Source organism: Hemiscyllium ocellatum, chromosome 6 (genome assembly GCF_020745735.1).
Source record: "Hemiscyllium ocellatum isolate sHemOce1 chromosome 6, sHemOce1.pat.X.cur, whole genome shotgun sequence".
In the NCBI taxonomy this organism is placed as follows: domain Eukaryota; kingdom Metazoa; phylum Chordata; class Chondrichthyes; order Orectolobiformes; family Hemiscylliidae; genus Hemiscyllium; species Hemiscyllium ocellatum.
This window is the reverse complement of record NC_083406.1, coordinates 93,784,591-93,811,674: the sequence shown is the minus strand read 5'-3', so window position 1 is coordinate 93,811,674 and position 27,084 is coordinate 93,784,591. Positions and strand designations below refer to the sequence as shown.

Genomic DNA, 27,084 nt, shown 5'->3' with positions numbered 1-27,084 from the left:
TGCAGTGAAACTGGTAAACATGCAAGGAAAAATTTACCAGCAACGCTGCTAGCATTAATGTCACAGACACTGCCATTGCATGTGCGGTGTGTGCACCTCCCACAGCTGTGGAGGCATAAAAGGCAGCCTTTTGGAAATTTTAGTAGCAGTCTTGATTCCAAGAAAGAACACCAAGGAACCCATTTGCATTATTTCTGGCCAGGAAATTGTCAGCTATGAAGAGAAGTTTCAACTTTTGAAAATTTGATCACATAAGAACTAAAGTTTTCCTTAGTTGGCATGGGATAAATAAAATATTAAGATGTTCGGTTAGATTTTCAACTTGCTGCCTAAAGCAAAAAAAAGACTATGGATCAGCCACCATTGTATAAACAATTCAAAATCCAAATTTATTGAAAAATCAAGAGATACGAAAATCAAGTGATTTTGTCTAGTGCAGCCAATTTGAAAAGCCAGTTTCATACCAAGGCTTCACCTTGGGGAAAAAAAAACCTCTTATTCAGTCAACTAAAATGGAAAAAACAGTCATGGAAAATAAGTTCCCCCCTTGAAATGTAAATCTGAACCACATTGACATTTTATAATTTTAGGTATTAACATCAAAATATGTTCAATAATAGTATTTTACTCCAACAAACATGCCAAATGCATTGCCACTGCTAATTGCTGAATAAATATTTTGAAAGTTGTGTAATGGATTTGAGATGCTGCTCTTTTTCCAATGCAATGAGGTAGAAAAGTAACAGTATAATAAAGAATTGGAGGGTCCTGTCTCACTCTTTCAAATAAATATTGAATGAAGTTCTTTCAATACTATTTGAAGCAATGGACTTCCTTGGCAATTTATAAATCTGAATATAGTTTCTCAAAGTCTAGAGGAAGAGAACAGCATTGGACAGACAAAGGAATAGATAATAGTGAGCTGCAAGAAAGAAAGAAAAACTGTTGATCGGGATCATTAGTGGGTGGAAATGTGTTGACTGTGATGTCAAGGCCTAGTGGAATGAGTAAAGGACATGGAAGGAGGTGCTCAGGCCCTAAAATTATTGAATATTTTAATCTCATTTCTTTTGAAGTCAAAAAAACAGAACGGTATATTAAATTTAGCTGCAGAGGAAGACAGACACATTCCGTACTGATTCAAAGCACTCAGATACTAAATAAACTGATTACCTACAGATACAGATTCGTTACTAGAGACCAATTCTGACATGAGACCACAAATTCATGGGATTACAGTATTTAACTGCAACAAATGCACTATGATGCTGAACTTGTATGATCTGATGCAAGTGTGACAAACTGGGAGGTGAAGACCACAAATGTATTCAAACTCATAGCATGGGAAGAAAGGTAGGAGGAAAGACAGTGAAAGTCAAGGAATGTCCGCATTTATACATAGAGTCGTAGAGTTGTACAGCATGGAAACAGACCCTTTGATCCAACTTGTCCATGCCAAACAGATATCCTAAACTAATTTAATCCCATTTGCCAGCACTTGGCCCATATCCCTCTAAATCCTTCCTATTCACGTACCCATCTAGATGCCTTTTAAAAACTAATTGTATCAGCCTCAACCACTTCATCTGGCAGCTCATTCTATACATGCACCATTCTCTGTGTGAAAAATTTGTCCCTTGGGTCCATTTTATATCTTTCCCCTCTCACCCTAAATCTATGCTCTCTAGTTCTGGATTCCCCTACACCAGGAAAACGACCTTGTCTATTTACTCTATCCATGGCCCTCATGATTTTATAAACCTCTAGACGGTAACCCCTCAGCCTCTGACGCTCCAGGGAAAACAGCCCCAGCTTATTCAGCCTCTCCCTATAGCTCAAATCCTCCAACCCTGGCAACATCCTTGTAAATTTTTTCAGAACCTTTCAAGTTTCACAACATCCTTCTGCTAGGAAGGAGACCAGAACTGCATGCAACATTCCAAAAGTGGCCTAACCAATGTCCTCTACAGCTGCAACATGCCCTCCCAACACCTCTACTCAATGCTCTGACCAATGAAGGAAAGCATATCAAACGCCTTCTTCACTATCCTATCTATCTGCAACTCTGCTATCAAGGAGATATGAACCTGTACTCCAAGGTCTCTTTGTTCAGCAACACCCCCCAGAACCCTACTATTAAGTGTATAAGTCCTGCTCTGATTTGTTTTTCTGAAATGCAGCACTTCGCATATATCTAAATTAAACTCCATCTTCCACTCCTCAGCACATTGGCCCATTTGATCAAGATCCCATTGTACTCTGAGGCAACCTCCTTGAATATGGTGGCAAGGAGACAGCAAATCCTTCGGCTTTCAGTGTCAAGTATATTACAAAGACACTTCTAGTTATCTCTTAAATCCAGTATTTTTAATTTCTGTAATTACAAATTTTCTACTGTACCTTCCCTCAACACATAGTGACACCATTGTGAAATAAACCTGTGATTGTCAAACCACATCAGCAAAAATGTACTTAAGTTGCATTATATGACAGTTTGAAGTGGAAAAAAAATCGATAATTTATTCCCACTGCATAAGTAGTATTTACTGTGGTTGGCATGGTGATAGAAATAAGATAATATAGATGCATCTGAAAAATATCCAGAAACCAAATGGAATTAGTCTGTCTTCAAATCCACTCCAGCAAAGATAAATAATTTTAAAATTACAATTCTATTTCCAATTAGTGAAAAGTGCAGATATTTAAAAAAATGAATGTTAAATGCATTTCTTACATATTAGCTTATTTGACTTAAAGGAATAAATTAATTACAAACTGTTTAAAGCATCATATAATTAATGCTTAACTAAGGAGCAAATTAAACATTGTGAGGTTATAAACAAATGATGGGTCTATTCAGGATTGTTTACTAACTACAAAAGCATGCTTTATAAATTTATGTAATAACTTACAATTACATCAACTTAATAAAGAATCACAGATCCCTATAGTGTGGGAAGAGGTTGTTCAGTCTATCAAGTCTGCACTGACCCTCTGAACAGCATCCCACCCAGACCTAGTTGCACCCCCCTCCCCCATGTATCCTTTTTTACAATGGCTAATTCATCTAACCAGCAAGACTTTTGACTGTGGGAAGAAACCGGAGCACCTGGTGAAAACCTATGCAGACATGGGGAGAACTGAATCATAGAATATGCAAATTCCACACAGTCATCCAAGGCTAGAATTGAACCAGGGTCTCTGGCGCTGTCGGTTAGCATTGCTAACCACTGAACCATCGTGCTGCCATGATAAAATCAAAGCGCTTCACTGGAGTTTTTTAATTAAAATTTAACACAGGTCATCTAAGGAGATATTGGATCAGATGACCAACCAACAACAATAATGTAATAACAATAGACTTTTAAGGAGTCAGTTAAAGGAGGAAAAGAAACATTGAGAAACATTGAATGGTGTACAGAGGATATGCCATGGCAAAGACCAAGGCAACTGAAATTATGACCAACAGAAGTGATTCAAATCATGAATACAGGCAATCCCTGGTTTGTGAACAAGTACCATTCTTGTTTACAAGTTGATTCGTACACAAGTTGGAACACAATACAGGACAACATAAAATAGCTATTCATAAGTGTGCAGTGGGAATAGGTCGGTTAGCTCCGATGGTTACAGCATGGTGATAATAATACCAAGGGAATGGGTTCAATCCCCACACTGACCATGTGTGTTGTTAAGGTTTACAAGTTGTGGGTTCACACTTGCAGGGTATGCGTTTGTCCTTAATTTTGGGGTGGCACGGTGGCTCAGTGGTTAGCACTGCTGTCTCACAGCGCCAGGGACCCATGTTTGATTCCTGCCTTGGGTGACTGTCTGTGTGGAATTTGTACATCCTCCCTGTGTCTGCATGGGTTTCCTCCGGGTGCTCCAGTTACCTCCCACGATCCAAAGATATGCTGGTCAGGTGAATTGGCCATGATACATTGCCTATAATATTAGGTGTATTAGTTAGGGGTAAATATATGGTTGGGGAATGGGTCTGGGTGGGTTACTCTTTGGAGTGTCGGTGTGGACTTGTTGGACTGAAGGGCCTGGTTCCATATTGTAAGGAATCTAATCAAAGAAAAAGTACAAGAAACATTCGAATGTTAAATCTTTAAAGTTACACTCTGTTAAGGAATGTATTCATAATTACGAGCATTGTAAGTCAGATGTTTCAGTAAATCAGGGACCCTGTCCTCAAGAGGTCAGAATTAGAAGAGTGTAGCTATTTGTGATGATTCAAGAACAGAAACTGATGGAAAAACTCAGCATGTTTGGCAGCACTTGTGGAAAGAAATCAGAATGTACGTTTCAGGTTCAGTGACCCTTCTTCAGAAATCAGCTAGAGGGGCTGTGGTGCTGAAGTGGGTTACAGAAAGTGGGAAGAGTCAGATATGGTACATATTGAGGCTAGAAAGGAAATTGATAATTTTAAATGAAGGTATTTTTGACAGGGAGCCAATGTAGGTCACTGAGCAAAGGTTTGAGAGGGGAATGAAATTTGCTTTTGAACCAGGTGAGAGAAATCCTATCCAGCTGTGACTATTGAAGAGGATGTATACGTGACAATAAATCAAATCATCATCGTGTGGTGCATCAAAGACTGGTTGAGAAGGATGAGATCTTTAAGTTTACCTATGCAACAATTACAGAGGATATCATTTGTAGGTTTTATAAGAGTTGTTTTGATACCATGGCATGGGATCGAAACCTGCCTGGAGGGATTCAAATATGCAGTTCCAAAAAAGATAGAACAGGATTTGGGAAGCAATATTGCATTCAATGAGCATACTGGGTAATAAAAGGGTGAACTCTAAGTCACATCTACAATGAATTAATTTTCCCACACTATTAAACAAAGCTCTGATCATTTTAAAAACAATTGAGAAAGACAAAGAAAATAAGAAAAAAACAAAAGGAGACATTCAATAGAATTATAATGCTGTATTGGTCAGAGCACTGAGTCTAGGAGTTGTGAGGTCATGTTGCGACTGTACAGGACATTGGTTAGGTAATGTTTGGAATATTGTGTGCAATTCTGGTCTCCTTCACATTGGAAGGATGTTGTGAAACTTGAAAGGGTTCAGAAAATATTTACAATGATGTTGCCAGGGTTGGAGGTTTTGAGCTATAAGGAGAGGCTGAATAAGCTGGGGCTGTTTTCCCTGGAGTGTCAGAGGCTGAAGGGTTACCTTGTAGAGGTTTATAAAATCATGAGGGACATAGATAGGATAAATAGACAAGGTCTTTTCTCTGAGTTGGGGGGAGTCCAGAACTAGAGGGCATAGGTTTAGGGTGAAAGGGTGAAAGGGGAAAGATATAAAAGGACCTAAGGGGCAGCTTTTTCACACAGAGGGTAGTGTGTGTGTATGGAATGAACTGCCAGAGGAAGTGGTGGAGGCTGGTACAATTTCAGCATTTAAAAGGCATCTGAATGGGTATACAAATAGGAAGGGTTTAGAAGGATGTGGGCTAGGTGCTGGCAAATGGGACTAGATTAGTTTAGGATATCTGGTTGGCATGGATGAGTTTGACCGAAGGGTCTGTTTCCGTACTGTGCATCGCTATGACTCTATGAATCTAAATCTGCGAAAGAAAGTTATATTTCAGGTCTCTATGGACAATGATATGAGTATCACTACCTGTATAGTGACATTTCAATTCTTGTGAGTCAGTTAACTTATAAATGTCACAAAGATTATCTGAACTATAAAAGTGGGTTGGGTATTTAACAAAATAAAATTTATGCAAGTTACTCTCATAGCACCATTTCCACCGCTGAAATGGCTTAAGATGCTAGACAAGACGGGAACTGTGACAAGTTATACACATTTCACTGTATTTTCATTAGTACAAATGACAATTAAGTTACTATTCTATTCTACAGTAAGATTTCTGAAAAGTACAGTATTTCAGGTTTGTCCTGCATAGGCATATCTTGTAAAGACAATAGGCTGATAACTCCATTCTAGCAAAAGAGTAACAGGAGAATTTCTGGACAGAAGACGTGGAAGAAGGGGTTTTCCACAGGCTCTGCTGACATAACATTCATTAGCATACCAGTCTGGTTGTCTGTTGAGCTGTAAAGCAACCACGGTTGTATGACAGTAGTTCAGATATTGTTGGGGGAAGGGGGCGTGGGGGACGGTGAGTAAATATCAAATAGCAATGGAAGACTGAGTGAATCGACACAGGGCTAGGTACCAGGAATCGAACAATGGGGAAATGAAAAGGAATCAGCCACTGCAGAGTAAACCAAGCATTATGGAGGGTTGTTGAACATTGTTCAACACATCCATGCCCACACTCTGTGTCTGAAAGGTAGGCATTATAAGCCAGGAAAGCATTCACCCCACCTATCCTATAACTTGTGCAATAAAGGCACATAACTTCTGTGATTCCCATTTGGCAATTTCAGCTTGATGGTATTAAAAACAAATGAGTTAAAACACAAGCAGTCTCTTAAAGACTCTGGTGACCAATCTACTTCCTGACAGTCTGACACCTTAACACCACCAAATTTGTCCCTATTAAAATGAAAAAATATAGATAGGTTGGACTTTCTGTTTTTAACTGCACTTTCCCATCTGTCTTCTTCCCTATTTATAAGGGTCAGGGTGTCATTGTCAAAATTGCTGTGTTGATGTCTACAGACTTACATTTTTCAACTATGCATTTTCCTTAGCTTATAACCTTTTCACCTTGATTTGAAAGATAAAAGAACATTTTTGCATTGTAAAAATAATCCTATTTGTACTTTCTGGTTTTAATTAAACTAAATATTTATCCATATAAAGTAAAAATTTGCAATATTATGCAAAATTATCTGAATGAATATATTACCTGATAAAAATGAATGTGCATAGTTCATGTACTACAAAGAATATTTACGGACTTTGTGATTAAATTAATAAAAACATGATAATCATGTGTTGGTCTCACACTATGCTAACAACATCTTTAGTATTTACAATTGTAGCACATGAAAATTATTTTTAATATCATGCAGAAGTAAAAATATGAATCTAAATTTGCACTGACCACTGGAAAATATTTTAAACATTTAATTTTATGCATAGGTTAGAGACCTAAGGCAAATGTATTTAAAATGAATTTTATGAAAGCTGATGCAATGAGACCAATGTCACTTGCAAGATATCTCAAGTTCAGCCTTTCTGACACCAGGGAATCAGTCGTGGATAGGTAATGTCAAAATGGACTAGTAATTCAGAGGGCCAGGCCATAGGTTGAAATCCACTGTGGCAGATGATGAAATTTGAATTCAATTAATAAATCTGGAATTAAAAATTAGCCTAATGATGATCAAAAAATCATTGTAGAATATGTAGACTTAAGGGGCAAACATTATGAAAGAAATCTGCCAACCTCTTCTGGCCAACATGCAACTCCATACACACAGCAATACGGTTGACTTACAAATACCCTTTTAATCTGCCCACCAGGTCATTTCATATCAAACCACAATTATGCAACCTAAGAAAAAGAACCATACAGAGCTGTTGGTAACCTTGCAAAATTGACCTCCTGTCAAACTTAGAAGAGCAGTTCTTTAAACTGGTCAAAGAACAGTCTAATATAGCCATAGTCATGGAATCATACCTGATGAACAATATCCCAGAACACCACTATTACCATGGGAACACCACCACCTTCCAAATTTCTCTCCGAGCTTACACCAACCAGACTTGCAATTATATCACCATTCATTCTCAGAAAACTGGAACTCCCTTCCTAACAGCATTGTCAGTGACCCTACACACCAAGGACTACAGTGGTTCAAAAATGTAGCTCATCATAACCTTCAAAAGGGCATTGAGAATGGACAATAAATGCCAGCAAGTGACTTCCATATCCCATGAGACAATTTTAAAAAATCCTGGCTATGTCCTGTCCCATCTGCAGGACAGATCAGCAGAGATGGTGGCATTATCAGAGTCGCTAATATTGATACTGGACCCCATGGAGCTTCATTGAATCAGGTAAAATACAGGTAAGGAAGTGCCTGATTACTACTAACCACCCTCCCCGACCTACTTCAAACTCGCTCGGTTCATGAATTGGTTCTCCATATCAAACATCAATTGCAAAGAAGTTGTGGCAGTTGGAAGAGCACACAATGTATTGGGAGTGGGCTGATTTCAATGCCCATCACCAAGATGGCTCAGTTGCTCTGGTATTGCCAGAGCTGGCTGAGCCCTCAAGGACGTAGTATCTAGACTGGATTTGTGGCAGCTGATTAGTGAACAATGTGACTGAAAAACCTACTTGACCTCATCCTTCCTGTTACAGATGCATTAATTTCAATGTGACCACTACACAGTCCTTGAGAAGACAAAGTCCCTTCATGCTATCATGCATATCATCAATAGTGTTTTATGGTAGGTCAACTGTGCTAAGTGTGATAGACTTCCAACAGATCTAACAATACTGGACATCTATGAGGCACTGTGAGCCATCAATAACATTAGAATTGTATTCAACTACAATATCTAGCATCATTGCTTGGCATATTCTGGACTCTTACCAAGACCATGAAGGTGGGGGACTCCCTGGTTCAATGCAGCCATGCCTGAAACAGCAGCAGGCATAACAAAATCTGATTTGTCAACCTGGTGAAGCTACAACACAGGACCAGTTGTATGCTGAAATGTGGAAGCGGCATATCAATGACACAATCAATTGATCCCTCAATGAATCAGATCTCAATTCCCTTGTCCTATCACATCTAGTCGTGAATGGGAGTGCACAATTGAGCAACTAACAGGAGTGGGGGGGGGGGGGGGGGGGGGGGGGGGGGCGGAAAGAGAGAGACTCCATCTTCAACACTCCGTGTGCCCAGCACAGCAGTGCAAAGTAAAGGCTGAAGCAATTTCAGCTAGAAATGCAGAGTGGATGATCCATCTTGGTCTCCATCTGAGGACCCCAGCAGCAGACATCAGTCTTCAGCCAATTTGACTCAAACCACATGATGTCAAGAATTGACTGATGGCACATGACACTGCAACAGCTATGGGCACTGTCAACATTCTGCAAAAGTACCAAGACTTGTGGCTGGTTCCAGCCAAGCTATTTCTAAATAGCCATGATTTTGGCAACTACTTGGCAATGTGGAAAATTTGTCAAGTATGTCCAGTCACAAAGCCTAATAAATTCAAATCAGAAAATTAACACATTATCAGTCTGCTCTGGATCATCAGTAAAATGATGGAAGGGATCTTTGACTAAACTATGAAATGACTCTTGCTCATCAACAACCAGTTCACTGCTTCTTAGTTTTGGTTCTGCATGGGTCACTCACCTTTTGAGCTCATTCCAGTCTTGGTTAAAACACAGAAAAAAAGGTTCAATACCAGGGGTGAGTCAAGTAACTGTCATTGAAAGCCATTTAGCACCTAACAGCATGGCAATGGGGAACCCAGCAAAACTGGAGTTAATGAGAATCAAGTGCTCTGCTGGTTGGAATCATATCTGACACAAAGAAAGGTGATTGTGGGTGTTGGAGGTCTACCTTTTGTCTCAATATATCACTAAAAGAGTTTGTCAGGATCACGTCCCAGGTCTAAACATATTTATCTGCTTCATCATTGACATCCTCTATTCATAATACATTCGTTGATAATTGTACAATGTTCAACACCATTCACTACTTCTCAGCTCTTCAAGGAATCATGTCTATATGCAACAAAATCTGAACATCATCCAGATCTGGACTGATCTGGCAAGTAACATTCGCATCAGACAAGTGCTAGGCAATAACTATCTCAAACAGGAGAAATTTTAAACACCTCCCCCTGACAGTCAATGGCATTGCTATTGCTGGGTTAACATTGAAGTGAAACAGGCATACAAATAATACAGCTACAAAGGCTAGGAAGTCTGCACTGAGTAACTCATCTCATGTCTCCCCAGAGTTTGTCCACAAGGTACAAGGCAGAAGTGTGGTAGAGTATTACAACTCCAATAACACTTCTCAAAGGTTGACACCATTAAAGTCAAAGCAATATGCTTGACACCTCATCAACGATCTTCAACATTCACTCCCTCCATTATTGATGCACAGTGACAGTATATATATGCCATCCACAAAGCACACTGAAGCAACTCATAAAGGACCCTTTAAACAGAATCTTCCAAACGTGCAACTCCTTCCACCTAGAAGAACAAGGGCAGCAGTTGCATGGCAACTTCATCACCTGCAAGTTCTCCTCCATGCTGCCTAGTTCTCTGACTTAGAACTATACCCACGCTCCTTCACTGTTGTGGGTAAAAATCTTGGAACTTTCTTCGAACAATATTTTGGGTTTCCCTACACCCAAGAATTGCACTAATTCAAGACGTCAGCTCACTATAGCCTTTTCAAGGTTATTTAGGGATGGACAATAAACATTGGACTAGCCAGCAGAGCCCACATCCTATGAACAAACTAACAACAACTCCATCACACCCTTACAACTGATATGAAATCTCAAAATTTAGGAGCAACTAACTTGTGACTTATTGAGGACTTGACTGTGTCTTGGTATGCATGTAACATTATAACATGTGTGTGCAACAGTTATTTTTAAATCCTGGAGAGACTAAGAGGACTTTTCGTATTTTTTCCATGATAGATCCCAAGGAAGAGAGAACATTTCTATTTCTCCCTCATCTTTTCAGCTCTACCTTTACCCTTGCAAGTGAATCATAGAATATGAATTTATATTGCTATCTGTGATCTGTTGTATAAATTGCAAACCACTAGGTGCTGGGTGTGTTGATCAGATTGACCTTGCTTGCATATTACATTTAGCATCATGGAAAACTGAAAACTCCTTTGTTGTGATGATAAAGATGGTGTGAGATTGCACTCTTAAACAGCAAACATTTAAATTTTGAAATATGAATTGTTTATTTCCTTGATGGGGGGATTTTAACTTGAAATTTTGGTTCAAAGATAGTCTTGTGCACAATATTACAAAGTCTATTATAATGTGCATATATTATCTTAAAATTAAAATGATCATGAAAGGTTTTTTTAAACAGAAGGCTTATTTTTAAAGGAGAGACCATAGGGAATTGTTTGAAATCATCACTGTAATGATGTAATTGCTATAGGATGCAGTTCTATAATTTAATTGTCTATGATCTATGTTCCTAACCTAGAGACCAAAATTTGTATACTATAGCAAGGCAAATGGAATACAGAAAAATTTAACTTTAAGATTAACTACCATCTACACTGAGCATGTGTCCGCTTTTTCATAATGATTGAGTTTGTGAGTCATTGTTTTGATTTAAATCAACCAATATTTTACATTCTAAAAATGTGGCCATGACTAAAAGAAATTTAGAAAGAAAACTCAAATCTTAAATTTTGTTTCTGTTTTTTGCTAAACTCTTTTCATTTGAACTACGCTACTGAACAACTGTACAAAATAAACAGTTATCGTGATTCACATAGCCAATAATCAATGCTATCACACCATTACTGAAATAGTTTTTTGCTAACTTGTGAACTACAGGCATTTAAGACTGTCTATAAGTTTTATATTAAATAATGGAGCCATTGTTAAATTCCTTTTAAAACATGTTAGCAATGTATCTTGGTGATTTATTACAAGTTATATTGTATTAGATTCAATCTGAAATGTAATTCAGGTCTAATTCACATTGATACCACAGACAAGGTAACTTATCCTGCAAAAGTCATTTCTGGTTTGATTCATTAAAGTGTTTTAAAAATTGCAAGTTTATTTTTATGGTTCTGACAGAAAATCCACAATGGAGACAGTTTTCGGCAACAGATGACCAGCTTTTTCCAATGGGAATCCCACATCTAAAATGGATATTGGACCTCGCAAAGGAAAGTAGGAAAGTAAAATGATAAATTTTTAAAAATGACTGATATAGAATGATTTAAACTGATAGATTAGCTTGAAATTTAAAAAATGTCAAAATAAGGGGTGACAGAATGGAAAGAGATATAGAGGGAGGAGGAATTGGGTAACAAAACATGATGAGAATGGGTAACTTTTCATTTATATTTTAACATAGCTATCAAGCTTCCTCTGATATTTGGGCAATTTTGCTATCATGTCATTGTTCCTTAGCAATGTGTTAAAAGCTCATGTCACAGCCAGATTAGGGAGAGTGATGTTTCTCTGGATCTGTCAGCAGTGTAAGTGTTAACTAAATAAGTATGATATTAAAAGTTACAAATGCATACATCTAAATAAGGAGTCAATTTAATTTTATTTATCTGTCACTGATTAGAACAAACAAACAATGTGGAATTTAGTTTGTCTCAGTTACATGCCTGCCTTTATTTCTCATTAGAAAACAAAATGACTAGCAACATTTTTCATCTTTCACTGCTTGGATCATTGGCTTCCAGCAAATTTAATCAAATTTTGCATTTTCCAAACCAGCTGTATTTCTCGAAGTACAGTATGATGTAATTTCATTTTTAATACAGTCTCAATACAGTTGATACAGTCTCTGTGGGCTAGGGGACTAATATTACAAGATCTATATATCTGCATATCGTGGCACACTAGCAAAATATTTGTTACATTTAAATCCCATTCACTTTCAATCATACAGTTTTAAGGCGCCAAACCAGATACTCGGGTTATATTATGTAGCACTTTGCCATTCTAACTGTGATTGTAAAATCTATGTGCCAAGTTGTTGAAAAACAATTTTAAGAATTTACACTACTTTTGAAGATAACGCACATTGAAAATTCTACGTATAATTGTCAGAAAAAAAAGGAATTCTGAGAAACTTATGCTCATCTACCACGTTTATAAAATCATGAGTATATTTATTTCGCATTTCGATCCATCGTTTAATGCCTTCTTCGATTCAAAGAAAACAGGAGCAGCCAAAAAACATGATATAAAGCTTTCTCAATCTGGCCGATTCGGAGTTTGCAATCTGACTCCATTGTCAGATGTTTTATTTAACTCAATCTAACAGTTAATTAAGAATGATCAAGATCGTCTCGATATGAAATGTAGATAGCTGTGCTATCACGCGCCAGCACAAGGTTTGTAAGAAAATATGATTTCACATCGAACAATATCCAATTTTTAAAAAACCGACAAACGTTACAAAAAAACTGTTCCAACTCCCCAACTGATACTAAATCGGCTGTTCTCTTTCAAATATTCTACTTAAATAGTAAATTAAATAACGTACTGATTTTGTAATGAAAGAAACGCCGACTATGATTAGGTTTTCATATACGTTAACTTGAAATCTATTTAATCTACACAGGTAATCAAAAATGAACTTCGGATCTTGAAACTGTCCTTTCACATAAGGAAGTGTTAATAAGCAAACCACGTTTGTAAACGGCATGATGTATGTGCCTTCATTTTAAGCAGCGCCAGCATTGAAAGGGTTTTGCCAAGCAGCTCCACCAATGATTTTGGTGAGCTGACCTACAATTCAGGAATTCTAGCTCATTTCGTGGTCAATCGACGTAAATTATGGTAAGTTATCAACATGCATTCATCTGCTATACTTCTCGCCACAACGAACAACTGAACAGGTTGTTAACTTTGCTTTACAAAAAGTGACATATCCTCTTCTGCAGCCCCATTTTGTGGTACGTAATTATCTCCTTTTATCATACCGTTAGCAGCCTCTAATTGCGAGCTATGACAGTCACGGTTTACAATGCACTAAACAGCAAATATCCAATTGCAAGAGCTCCAGAAAACGGCATCGCTTAAAAGAAAAAGAGACCGTTTGTAAATCTGAAACATTAAATAATGGTTTGAAACTTCTGCACAAATACTAACATAAACTATTCACCAAAATGCACAACAAACCCATGGTACTTCGCTGACAGATTTCAAAGTTTTTTTTATTTCAGATCAGTTTTCTGGGAGACTGATGGGCTAAGGTTCCTTTAAAGCGGTTTTAAGACCGTAACCTTTCAATGCTTTCAAAACACGTGATTTAAAAATAATGTTTCATAGCCCATTTTTATTAAAATAAATGCCGTTTATTAACCAAACTGTTCGTTGCAAATACAGAAACGTTTGACTATGAGACGTCACTAAAATGAAGCACAAGATTGTTGAGCTAAGACCTTCTAACGACTGGCTTTGAGTTGTTATCTGACAATCAAATGAAGGGCTTCGCTGAGACCGACTTTCTTCTTTGAAAGTGACGAAAACCTACAGCCAAAACAAGCCATTAGCACCTGCCTATACAAACACCTCATAATTGTAAACACTGCCTAAACTAGTAAAACGAGAGGGCTAATAGATCAGCTGGCTATCAAATACAGCATTTATTTGTATATTACCGAACAGCTTCTCTGTCCAACAATATCCACAACATACACACAAAAATCAAGTATTCCTCTGACAATCCGATTGCGCTTTTTTTTGGACATTCCCCCTTCGTCTCAGGCAGCCACTTGGAGTTTCTTTATAAATGCTAGGATTAATTAGCTCTATTTAATGGCAGGCAATGACGAGCCCAAGAGCGATTGGATGCCGACGCCCGGCCCTGCCTTATATTTTACACTCCACAGAGCATCTGTGCTCCTCCAAACTGATCAGCAGCTTCAGAAGCACAGGCTGAAATACACTTGATCTGCTTCTTGACAACTTAAAGAGAGAGAGAGAGAGAACGCGCAAGGAAGCGAAAGAGAAAAACAAACAAACAAGAAGTTGCTGCTAATATTGCAGTGTTCAGTGTCTACTATCGCTGCCATCCAGATTTTATTATGAACGCTACCCTTTGAGATTAACACTGATTCAAGTGTCATTTTTTTTAAAAATTGCAGCACTTATTTTTATTGCTGAGTTTATTTCTCTGAAGTTGGCGCCTGTAAAACCGGCCGCATTGGATCCGTCAGCCTATTGCGAGACTCCGGTGTATAACCCGGATCTCTGCCCCAATATGATAGCTGCCCAAGCCAAACTAGTCTACCATCTGAACAAGTACTATAATGAGAAATGTCAAGCTCGGAAGGCCGCTATAGCCAAGACCATCAGAGAAGTATGCAAAGTGGTGTCAGACGTACTCAAGGAAGTGGAAGTGCAGGAGCCCCGGTTTATCAGCTCTCTCAATGAGATCGACAGCCGCTTCGAAGGGTTGGAGGTAATTTCACCTACCGAGTTCGAGGTGGTCCTCTACCTAAACCAGATGGGAGTATTCAACTTCGTGGACGATGGCTCCTTACCTGGTTGCGCCGTGCTAAAGCTAAGCGATGGTCGCAAGAGGAGTATGTCTCTGTGGGTGGAATTCATTACGGCTTCGGGATATCTCTCAGCGCGTAAGATCCGCTCCAGGTTTCAAACACTGGTGGCTCAGGCTGTGGACAAATGTAGTTACCGGGACGTGGTGAAGATGGTGGCTGATACCAGTGAAGTGAAACTCCGGATCAGGGACCGATACATCGTGCAGATCACTCCCGCTTTCAAGTGTACTGGGATTTGGCCGAGGAGCGCGGCACACTGGCCATTGCCTCATATCCCCTGGCCTGGACCGAACCGGGTGGCGGAGGTCAAGGCCGAGGGATTCAACCTGCTTTCCAAAGAGTGTTATTCCCTTTCCGGCAAACAGAGCTCAGCAGAGAGCGATGCTTGGGTTTTACAGTTTGCCGAGGCCGAGAACAGGCTTCTGCTCGGGGGCTGTCGGAAGAAATGCCTATCCGTTCTCAAAACTTTACGCGACCGACACCTTGAACTGCCTGGACAGCCTCTCAATAACTACCATATGAAAACTCTGGTTTCCTATGAATGTGAGAAACATCCCAGGGAATCAGACTGGGACGAGTCATGTTTGGGAGATCGCCTAAACGGGATCCTACTGCAGCTCATCTCCTGCCTTCAGTGTCGCAGATGTCCACATTATTTCTTACCCAATCTAGATTTATTTCAGGGCAAACCACATACCGCTTTGGAAAATGCAGCAAAACAAACCTGGCGCCTTGCGAGGGAGATACTCACCAACCCCAAAAGCTTAGAAAAACTTTGAAAGTGAACGCTTACAATATTTAAACAGTGGTTTTTATTTTGTTACATATTAAAACTTGCATTTGTCGTTCAGTTGTGGCTGTTGATGTTTTGTGTACCGTGAATTCTTAGACGAACAAGCTGACTGGTTCCATCTTTTTGGATACTGCTGGACATGTTTTTGCTAGAAGAAGACATTACCATCAAGGTATTTGTAGATAAATATAATTGAAATTTATTGCTATCTGATCTGTCGAATGCAAAAGTTTACATTCTGGCGACAGTGGTCGTTTCAGATTTTTGCTTGTTCATTCCTTTATTACTCATTCCAGCATTACTTGAATTGTTATTTAAACTATATCCAAATGGAAATCTGAACGTTGCGTATACATAATGCTTGAATATCGAATACTGGAGAAAATACTGAAAATATGCACTTGGAAGACACTGGATTAGAACATTTTGTGACAAAGAACATTTTGAAATTCCTGTTGCTGAAAATATTTAATTTGAAATTAATAAAAGAAATCATCAAAATTCTCACTGCTTGCAGTTTGTAATTAATTACTTAAAAGTCAAATATTCTGTAATTGAAGTCAAAGACTAATCACTTTTGCCAGTCTCGATAATATTTACAACAATGCAAACGTAGGTTAATTGATTTTTAAAAATCGCCGAATGACAAAAGGTACAAAATGCCACAAACCAGTATAAATACCCTGTAGAAACGTAGTTATTGTTTTGAGATCGATAACATAAATCAAATACCATAGTTTTAAGTAATTGTTATAAATGCACGTATAAACAAATTAGGAATTAACATAATCGGGTTATGTTTATGGAAATACTTTTTGGAAGAGGCATGGCAAGCAATGGATTTTCACAAAAACACACTGTAGCAATTCTCACAAAAACGCGTACATTTTATTTTATCGAAACCTATTATTGCATTTAAATAGTACTAGAATTTATTGTTTAGTCAAGCGATTTAGAATAAGGCGTAGATAATTCAAGTCTGGACATCACACTCAATCTGTACGATCTTCAATTTATTCATTAAATAATGAGGGAGCGGACTTAAACGGGCGTTTAACATGTTTACATATGAAACCTTATGGCGAATATTTTAACATCAAAGGGCATCAAACTTGTCAACATACTGGTGTATTTTTGTTGTCTCAGTGTATTTTAAATGTCCGGATATTAATATTGCATGAGTGCCGTAAAACCGCTTAATCTTTTCTGGATGTTCTGGGCTCTCAGCTTTACGAAAAATACAGTGGAAATACAAACTCCGAAAGCAGAACATGAACAGACATACTAAGACGAGTCGAAGAAAACAGTATTGTCTTAATGTAAATTGCAGACTATTTCGCATCTGTATCAAAACTGCTTCCATCCTATTAAAAATAAACTTGCAAAGAAACTGATTAGGATTTTCTGGAATTTGAGCAACGAGCATATGCAATAGGCCCTTTTCAAATATTCAAAACTATAAATATATACCCATATATTTTAGACGAATTTTCGCTAATAAGGAATGTTTATGCAACACGTCATTAGCCCCTTATGAAACTATAAGTTGTTCTATCAAGTTAAGTTTCTTGTAATACCCAGATAAGCATAACCCTGTAACAATTGCTTCAAAATAAAGACAATTACCTCAGTTAATTACTACGTTTTCATGCAAGAACGGAAAGAAAATATAATGCTGGTAATACGCAGACGAAGATGAAATGAACTGATTTTTCAACATCGATTAGACTTTCTCAATGTAAATGCAAATTGCAACCAAACCAAACCAATATAATGACTATAACATGGATAAAGAAACGAAAAGACATCGTAAAAATTATAGCATTAATGAGTGCCCGTCACTAAGATAAATCCGAAAGTTAGTGGGTGAAATAAACCCAAATTGTCCTTCTATGTGTTACTTTGTGTACACCATGGTGAAAACAAGTATATGACATTTGGGAACAAACCATTAGTATTCTTTGCTGATTAAATTAAGCTGTGTTATTATTTGAATGTTGAAGGTTTTGTCCAGATTTGCTGCTGGGTGTTTCATGAATAGCTCGGCATATTATAAGCGTAAATCAAGTTTATGGGAACAGGATAAAATCGCGATGGAGAGGTCAAGCTAAGCGTTAAAAAAAGATAGAGATGGTTATATTTATTTAATTATACTTAGATATTAGTTTCAAAACGTTACACCAAACTAAAATTATAAATCTTAATTAAGTTAAATACCAACTGCCGTTATGTCCATTTGGTCCTCGCAACTTTGCTTAGGGTACTGCAACATTGTAAACATTTGAACTGCCAGACAACAGCTGCAATAAAACGGGGCCAAGGCCTAAATATCATGGTTTGAAAAAGCCATCAACATTTTGTGGGCCCGGATAGACTAGGTTAAAGATCAACTCCCGTCTTTAGTCCTGCCAGTTTTATTCATTTAAATCTCATCAAAACGTATCGGCTACTTTAAATAAACGAGTCTCAAGAGATGCAGATATCAAACACTTTTTGACGTCTGTTTGTTGTACTGAATATCACATACACTGACACGCATGCAGAACTTCGAGAATCTTTTGAAAGGGGACTCGAACACGTGATCAATACATACAACGATATAATTTAAAGTGAGAATAGCTTCAGTATTACATTTTACAATATGCTCCCACTGGTCTCTACATAACATGGATTTATTACTACAGCCCAAGGCACACAACTATGTCCCAACTGTGAAACCGACTCGGCCACAAACGTTGTTTATAGGCAGGGTTATTTTTTAAGATGTGAATCTGACATGGCTGCAAGATGTGGGTCGATCAATTTTATTGAACATAAATATTAGTTAGGTCGAGTTTCTTCGGTCAACACGTATCATATTAATGGGGCAGAAATAAAATGGGGAGAACTTTTTTAAAAAAATTACACCTTACAGAGAGATTTTCGGAAATGCACAACTATTGGAATTAGCACAAATCGCAAAATACTCGTTTTCCTTTTCTGTTTCGAAGTATGTCCTTTTATTCAACTAAGATTACAGAAATATTTCTTATCAATTCTAATCTTATAACGAAAATTAAGGTAATTGTAGATCATTTTTAGTATTTTCCTAAACGCGCTAACAATATAAGACTATTACAAAAATGACTTCCTATAATTCAATGTAATTTATCAAAACGTCATTTTATATGAGCAAAAAAAAACATGGATTTCAGTAATATTTCTGTATATTGTACTTGAAGTTTTCAAAGTCAGTATTCTTTCCATGCAAGAATATTGTACCTCACTCTATAGTAAAAGTGTAATTGAATATGATAGGGGAATGCGACTTAACTACATACACACACACGATAGTTTTGATGTAAACAGATTAAAAAAAACTTACTTTTGGGTCGATTTTTTTAAACCCTTGGTCATCCTCGTCTACTTCAAAATAAATTTCTGTAGTGGTGATAGACAAGGTTCCTTTAGCAACGACTACTGGTGCGATTAACTGAGCTGGAGTGCTCAGGACAACAGGCCCTGCAAGTGGATATGCAAATTTTTATTTTGTAGACTTTAGCGGACAACATTATTCCAAACATACAGGCCATTTTCAATGTAATATTTTGACGAAATCGATTTACCGCAATCACTTCGGAATACTCTTCATGCACTGTGCATCAATATTCACATTTAATCATGGACTTAATGGACATTACTTAGCAAGCACAGTATTATCATGAATGCACATAAACTAAAAAAAACTTATTGATACTTCCTGAGATATCACTATGATAGCTCATTAGATAACTGTACGTGTATGGATTTTCTGAGCAAGATCTTCAAACATATCAGTTCCACAATACATTTCATTGATTTGAACGCCCTTTATAGATTAACTTTGAAATAACGAGGAAAAATTGAACCCATCGTTTTTATATGTCCCAAAATATCTCAAAACGCACTAGAAAACAAATCAACATTTGTATTACACAGAACGCGCCTACACGTTAGTAAAATGCGCCTATAGAATTATAGGAAGTCATTTCAAATAACATCTTCAAATATTTTGATCACTGAAAATGGAATGATACATAGGGTCTATTTCGGGGTTTACTCTACAATCTAAATACATCTAAAGTTTTCTTGGGACATTTCTGATCTCAGTCAGCTGACCATCATCACGTGAAATACCATCATCTGGATGCTGAGTACTGCCGTCTCCATATTATACATTTCTGCCACAACTCGCCGAACTCCAAATCTTTACAGTTGGTATATTCTATCGATCACTACACTGAACCGCTCCTTTAATCTCTCATCAATCTTAATCTGGGTTGCTCAACCAATTATGTTCGATATTGTTGCAAGATTACAAGTGGATTTGGTGTGTATTCCCAAAGCTCCCCTCTATTGTGCTCGGAGAAAGCACCGCACGAAGCTCTTGATTTTAGATCTCCCAGAAGAGATGTTTACTAATTCAGATAAAATGTTTAGAATTTATCGATGTTCGTTTCTTTTCGAAGGGAGGACGCTTTCCAAAACACTAAATACATAGGGTAGAACCTGAACTGCAGAACATTAGGAGAGGATATAAACATTGTACTGTTGCCTGGAGGGAATTAGAGAAAGACTGGGACAATTTGAGGTTAATCCAGTACAGCGGTAAGAAAGGGATTACGTTTTAATCTCTCATGGGATAGTGGCTTCATAATTAGGATCCAATATTAAAATGTTTGCATAAAACAGTACTCAAATAAGCACACACTCAAACATCTGAGACTGAGTCAACTATGAAACTGTTTTTGTTTGTTTAGACATCGCCGGAATAAAACAGTCTGCTATCAGAATTTAACTTGAACAAAGTTGGAGATACCATCGAATGGGACCCGTTCTGGCCTGATTTTACGAAAGGTCAATTCCTTAAAATGTGCATGGCAAATGTCTTTTTGCAGCTGGTCTCTGTAAATGTTTTCTGTCCTTTTTACAGAAATGCAGTTTAGCTGTTTTTATTTGAATGGTTTCAAAGCTACAGTTCATATTAATGGTCAGCTCACATTAATGGACTGAATGTATACTTTGTATACATGCACAACGTATATTCCAGTCATATTTAAATGATAAGCTGCTAAAACATCCACTTTGTGGCGTGTAATTAGTTAGTATGTAATTCGTATGTAATTTGTATGTAATTAGTTAGTTGACATGCAAATTTACTTCAATCTAAGTAACACCCACGAAATAGACGTTGATGTGAGGCTCAATATTTAAAATCGAAATTTAAATGGAAATTAACGTTTACATCGATTAAAAATAAAAACTAGATTATAACAACCTATAATGTTTACTGCAGTAGCGGAATTCTTGGTTTGATATTTGACCAATATCACTATTTGTCTGTGAAATTCGTAGATAAACGACGGGATGGGCAAATGGAAGAATAAGATGGAGATGACAAGTATTGACAACTCGGGATTTAGGTAACGTGGAGCTACTAACAAAGAAAAGAAATGGTGGGAAAAGCGAGAGGTTTATCTGATTTAGGGTTATACTTAGAAGTACACAAAAATGTGTTGAAATCGGGAAAGGTCGAAGTAAATATCGTGACATTTGGATAGGCAATGCAAACATTGAGATCCATCCTTAAAGAGCAAAGACGTAGTCACGCAACAAGGAAAATGACAGAAACCCAAACCTATAGATCATTCGGCAAAACAGATCACTCAAACCAGAAGCCGAGAGGCATGCGGGAAGAGATACCAGAGGACAACAAAAAAAATCTTTGGCGTGCGGCTTTCATGGTGATCTAAAATGAGGAGGGTAAAAATGCAGGAGAGGAAAACCCCGCCCCTGTGAAAACGTAGAGAAAGAGAAAACCAATAACCTGATTCACATGTGTCTTCCCGGGTACGCAACAGATGAATTATCAAAACAAAAAGACTGATGATATGGCGAGTTGAACATTCGCCCAACAGAAAATATTTGGTGCACCGAAAGAAATAAAATGTAATTCACAGGCAAGTTTCACTGTGAACTGAAACTAGTCCAGTGCGTTTAAACTTGAAAACCAGTTATAGTAAAAACATCTGAATAGAATTTAAACATTTTGTTTGTTCTTTTGATATTTTATATCCATCATTCCTTTGACAATACGCACAGAATATAACTGACACATTAAATCATTTGGTATTAATAATGAGGCTTGCCTGGTATTCTAAATCGAATTAGGCTACAATTAAGCACAACATGTCGTTTAATTTTACTGTTTGTTTTGAATTTGTTTAATAAAAACAAGTTTAATGATGATGAAAAATCAGTTGAAACAAGTAGATCAATTTTCTCAGCCAAATAGTAACATTAGGAAATATATTTGGTTAAACAAATAGCAATACAATCACCTGTGGATGTTAATCTTCTGAAAAAAAAGTGTTAGCAATTTACTGCGATATTAGCTTTTACACTCCATTATTAGGTCACATGTTCAATTTAGAGATTTTGTAAAGCAAATGAAAAAGTGCCTCCTTCAGAGGTTTGATGTAGTAAACTTGTGACTTGCCTCTAGAAAGAAAGACTCGCAGACAAAAACGCGCTGGAATAAATGTGAACAAAATGTAATTTTTAAAGGAATAGTAATGCAAATTGCAATCAAACCAACTAGAAGCTAGGACGATCCGTCTATATTGAATATAACAATAACTACACATTTACTTCAGAAGTATACGATATTCTAAACAGGCCTTTTTAAACCCTATAATTTATTAACTGAAAACAATATATAATTACTTTTAGAAAAAGAAAGGGTTTCAATCAATTCACAACATTAACATTTACATAAATGATTAGCGTTATATTTTCCACCTTTAACATTACTCGGTAAACCGTGCGTATCTGTTTTCTAAGCTTCCTAGTTTTCTAAACTATAGGATTATATTCAATTGTCATATCATAGCAATGCATCTTCGGAAACTAAACGAACAATGTAATGATGGTTAATGTGCCAGCATTTGTATTAATCTTGTTCTTAGAGTTTCGGAAATTGGCAGATTATGGATCGCCTTGTCAGTCTGGTGGAGGCTATCCTGCAGCAAAACATGAACCTCTCCCTGAACTATCCATTTCTTTCACTGTATTGACGAGGTTCCGTTTGCATGTGGAATTTTAGAGGTATATACAATAGGGGAATGTTCTCATTTTAATAGACAGGGCATCTCATCCTCTTTCTCTACCGGTGATTACCTGCCAGATTGTCGATCTCTTTCTCTTGTAATAGACTGACAGTATCGTCATCGCCCTCTAACATTAGCTCGGTTTCCGCATTCTGATTCACAATTGCCTGGGTCCGGAAAGTTTTCTTCGACTTCATAACATCCTCCTCTGCTCCTGCAAAAGGAATCATATTTTGAAAGAACTCCTCCTCACACGCATACCTGTTAATTTCCTCTTTTAACAGAGGTATTCAATAATTTACATACATCTGTTAAAAACATGCTTTTTTTTTGTAGAACCAAGACGAGTGTCTTAAACTTTTGAATGTTTTTTAAAAAATACTTGGTTTCTGATTGTGGACTCCACATAGAGCGTTAGAACACAATTGCAATTCGTAAAACAAGCAATTGTACCGCGTTTCTGGTTTCGACTTACATAACGTACCTGCATATAAACAAACTATGTACAAGGACACTAACATTGTGTTCAAAATACCTTAAAAACAGTACTGCATGACCAATCCATCATTTGTTGAGACAAGTTTTACATTTGTTTAGAATTCCCTTTGACATTTTATAGATGCATGAAAGGATATCCACGTAAACCTGGTTAATAACATTTATAACGAGTTTAATTTTAAGACATTTCGGGAGAAGAGTCAAATTCGATTTCAAACGTTAACTCCGTTCCTCTCTCCACAGACGCTGGTAGATCCGCTGAGTTTGTCCAGCACGTTCTGCCTTCATTTCAGATTTCTAACGTCTGCAATATTTTGATTTTATTATTAAGCACTCACCTTGGGGTTTATCAAAGAACGTGTTACGTTCAAAATAAAATTATATATCACGTTAGCCAGTTGATTCCTTAGAGTGAGACGGAGGGGCATGGTTCAGGTCGAGGTTATGGGGATTCAGCCTGGCTCTGAGCTTTTGAAATTACGTTTTCATGTGTCAATCACAATCCAGAAAAGGCGGACAGAGACACAGGGTTGTATTTGAACTGGAAAGAACTGAATGGTAAGGAATGCCAAAAATATTAATAATCAGCTTTGGGATCAAGGTGGATAGTTAATATTTCGTTCGAACAGAAATTATCTTATCTACTTTGGAAATTGCAACGTCTTGCTACAATTTATTTCTGAGCTCCACCTTGTGGATAAAAATATCTTGAGTCTACCATGTAACTGATGTTTCGTCTTATGAAAGCGTACAATTACATATTTTTCCCCCGATAGTTTCCACTCCCTACTTATAGATACACGAGGATAGGAGATTTGGCGTCAATGGTATGGGCGACACAGATTTCGCGCCAATATCGAATCCCTGGAACACAACAAAATAATTGGTACAGAGGTTCATTTTATTTGCAGTGTTGCAGCCTCTTCGAAATGAAGTGTTGTATTATGAAGTACTGCAGGAAAACAACACTTGTTCAATACAGAATAAAATTGTCATCAGTTACATATTGAATTCTCCTTGTCAATTTTATTTTTGAAAAATTAAAGTTGACTGGCAGCCAATATGCTAACAAATATAATGGCAGGCAATAAACTGGATAAGTATGGATTAAATAAATACACAGATACAACATGTCCTGAAATTTAGCAGGTCTATCTGCATCTGTGGAGATAGAAGGCTATGTTGATAACTACTGTGATTTTCGAGTAAAAAATGAGGTCTGCAGATGCTGGAGATCACAGCTGCAAATGTGTTGCTGGTCAAAGCACAGCAGGTTAGGCAGCATCTCAGGAATAGAGAATTCGACGTTTCGAGCATAAGCCCTTCATCAGGAATAAGAGAGAGAGAGCCAAGCCGGCTGAGATAAAAGGTAGGGAGGAGGGACTAGGGGGAGGGGCGATGGAGGTGGGATAGGTGGAAGGAGGTCAAGGTGAGGGTGATAGGCCGGAGTGGGGTGGGGGCGGAGAGGTCAGGAAGAGGATTGCAGGTTAGGAGGGCGGTGCTGAGTTGAGGGAACCGACTGAGACAAGGTGGGGGGAGGGGAAATGAGGAAGCTGGAGAAATCTGAATTCATACCTTGTGGTTGGAGGGTTCCCAGGCGGAAGATGAGGCGCTCCTCCTCCAGCCGTCGTGTAGTTGTGTTCTGCCGGTGGAGGAGTCCAAGGACCTGCATGTCCTCGGTGGAGTGGGAGGGGGAGTTAAAGTGTTGAGCCACGGGGTGATTGGGTTGGTTGGTTCGGGCGGCCCAGAGGTGTTCTCTGAAGCGTTCCGCAAGTAAGCGGCCTGTCTCACCAATATAGAGGAGGCCACATCGGGTGCAGCGGATGCAATAGATGATGTGTGTGGAGGTACAGGTGAACTTGTGGCGGATATGGAAGGATCCCTTGGGGCCTTGGAGGGAAGTGAGTGTGGAGGTGTGGGCGCAAGTTTTACATTTCCTGCGGTTGCCGCCGCGTATTATCCGCCGCCATTTCCGCCACCTCCAAACGGACCCCACCACCAAGGATATATTTCCCTCCCCTCCCCTATCAGCGTTCCGCAAGGACCACTCCCTTCGTGACTCCCTTGTCAGATCCACACCCCCCACCAACCCAACCTCCACCCCCGGCACCTTCCCCTGCAACCGCAGGAAATGTAAAACTTGCGCCCACACCTCCACACTCACTTCCCTCCAAGGCCCCAAGGGATCCTTCCATATCCGCCACAAGTTCACCTGTACCTCCACACACATCATCTATTGCATCCGCTGCACCCGATGTGGCCTCCTCTATATTGGTGAGACAGGCCGCTTACTTGCGGAACGCTTCAGAGAACACCTCTGGGCCGCCCGAACCAACCAACCCAATCACCCCGTGGCTCAACACTTTAACTCCCCCTCCCACTCCACCGAGGACATGCAGGTCCTTGGACTCCTCCACCGGCAGAACACAACTACACGACGGCTGGAGGAGGAGCGCCTCATCTTCCGCCTGGGAACCCTCCAACCACAAGGTATGAATTCAGATTTCTCCAGCTTCCTCATTTCCCCTCCCCCCACCTTGTCTCAGTCGGTTCCCTCAACTCAGCACCGCCCTCCTAACCTGCAATCCTCTTCCTGACCTCTCCGCCCCCACCCCACTCCGGCCTATCACCCTCACCTTGACCTCCTTCCACCTATCCCACCTCCATCGCCCCTCCCCCTAGTCCCTCCTCCCTACCTTTTATCTCAGCCGGCTTGGCTCTCTCTCTCTTATTCCTGATGAAGGGCTTATGCTCGAAACGTCGAATTCTCTATTCCTGAGATGCTGCCTAACCTGCTGTGCTTTGACCAGCAACACATTTGCAACTACTGTGATTTGTCAGACTGCCTCTCCCTGATTTGGTTTCGGTCCCTCTGGTCTTTCCTTCCTTCCTCTCACATTCCCTGCCTTCTGTACTTCTTTAAATCTGTTACATAACTAAATTTTTGTAGCTCTGATGTACGTCAATAGCCTGAAACAGTAACACTGTTTCTCCACCCACAGATGCCAAACATTTTTTTTATTGTTATTTCATGTTTCCAGCACACACAGGATTTTACAAGGTGACTATCCATCAGATGTTGGACCAGATTCAAAGTGGTGCAATTTGATCAAAAACAAATCAAAATAATTCAAATTTAATAAGAATGCAAAGTGTAAAGTTACAGAACAGTAACCAACCTGAGACTCCGTGTCATAACATAAAAGATCAAATTGTCAAATCATTCGAAATGTTCTGTTTATTTCAAATACTACGTGACCCCTTCTATGTATCTGTCATAATAACCATCAGTATATATGGTAAAAAAAATCTGACCATACTTTGGCAGTTCTGGACAGGTTGAATTGTTTCTTTCTGTGCACATTGGTATTCAGAAACATTACAGGTCAGAAATTGCCACAATGGTAGGTTTGGCAGTGAGCACTGTTAAATGCACCTAT

General features: G+C 38.5%; 2 protein-coding genes across 3 annotated transcripts in view; one reads left to right on the top strand and one right to left on the bottom strand.

Moving 5' to 3' along the window:
* Window positions 1-27,084, bottom strand: part of nbeaa (neurobeachin a) — an 861,601-nt gene that overhangs the window by 223,686 nt on the left and 610,831 nt on the right. For both annotated transcript variants that reach the window (XM_060826144.1, XM_060826143.1), the window contains 2 exons: window positions 23,217-23,360; window positions 19,384-19,520 (listed from right to left, as the gene is read on the bottom strand). In XM_060826144.1, the coding sequence (XP_060682127.1) occupies window positions 19,384-19,520; window positions 23,217-23,360 (281 nt within the window). The remainder of the gene's footprint in view (window positions 1-19,383; window positions 19,521-23,216; window positions 23,361-27,084) is intronic.
* Window positions 14,588-16,466, top strand: LOC132816818 (putative nucleotidyltransferase MAB21L1). The gene has a single exon (XM_060826785.1). The coding sequence runs from the start codon at window positions 14,926-14,928 to the stop codon at window positions 16,003-16,005; it is 1,080 nt and encodes a 359-aa protein (XP_060682768.1). The 5' UTR covers window positions 14,588-14,925; the 3' UTR covers window positions 16,006-16,466.

Excerpts from the sequence above, each read along its gene's own strand:
- LOC132816818 (XM_060826785.1), top strand. The coding sequence starts at position 14,926 with ATGATAGCTGCCCAAGCCAAACTAGTCTACCATCTGAACAAGTACTAT.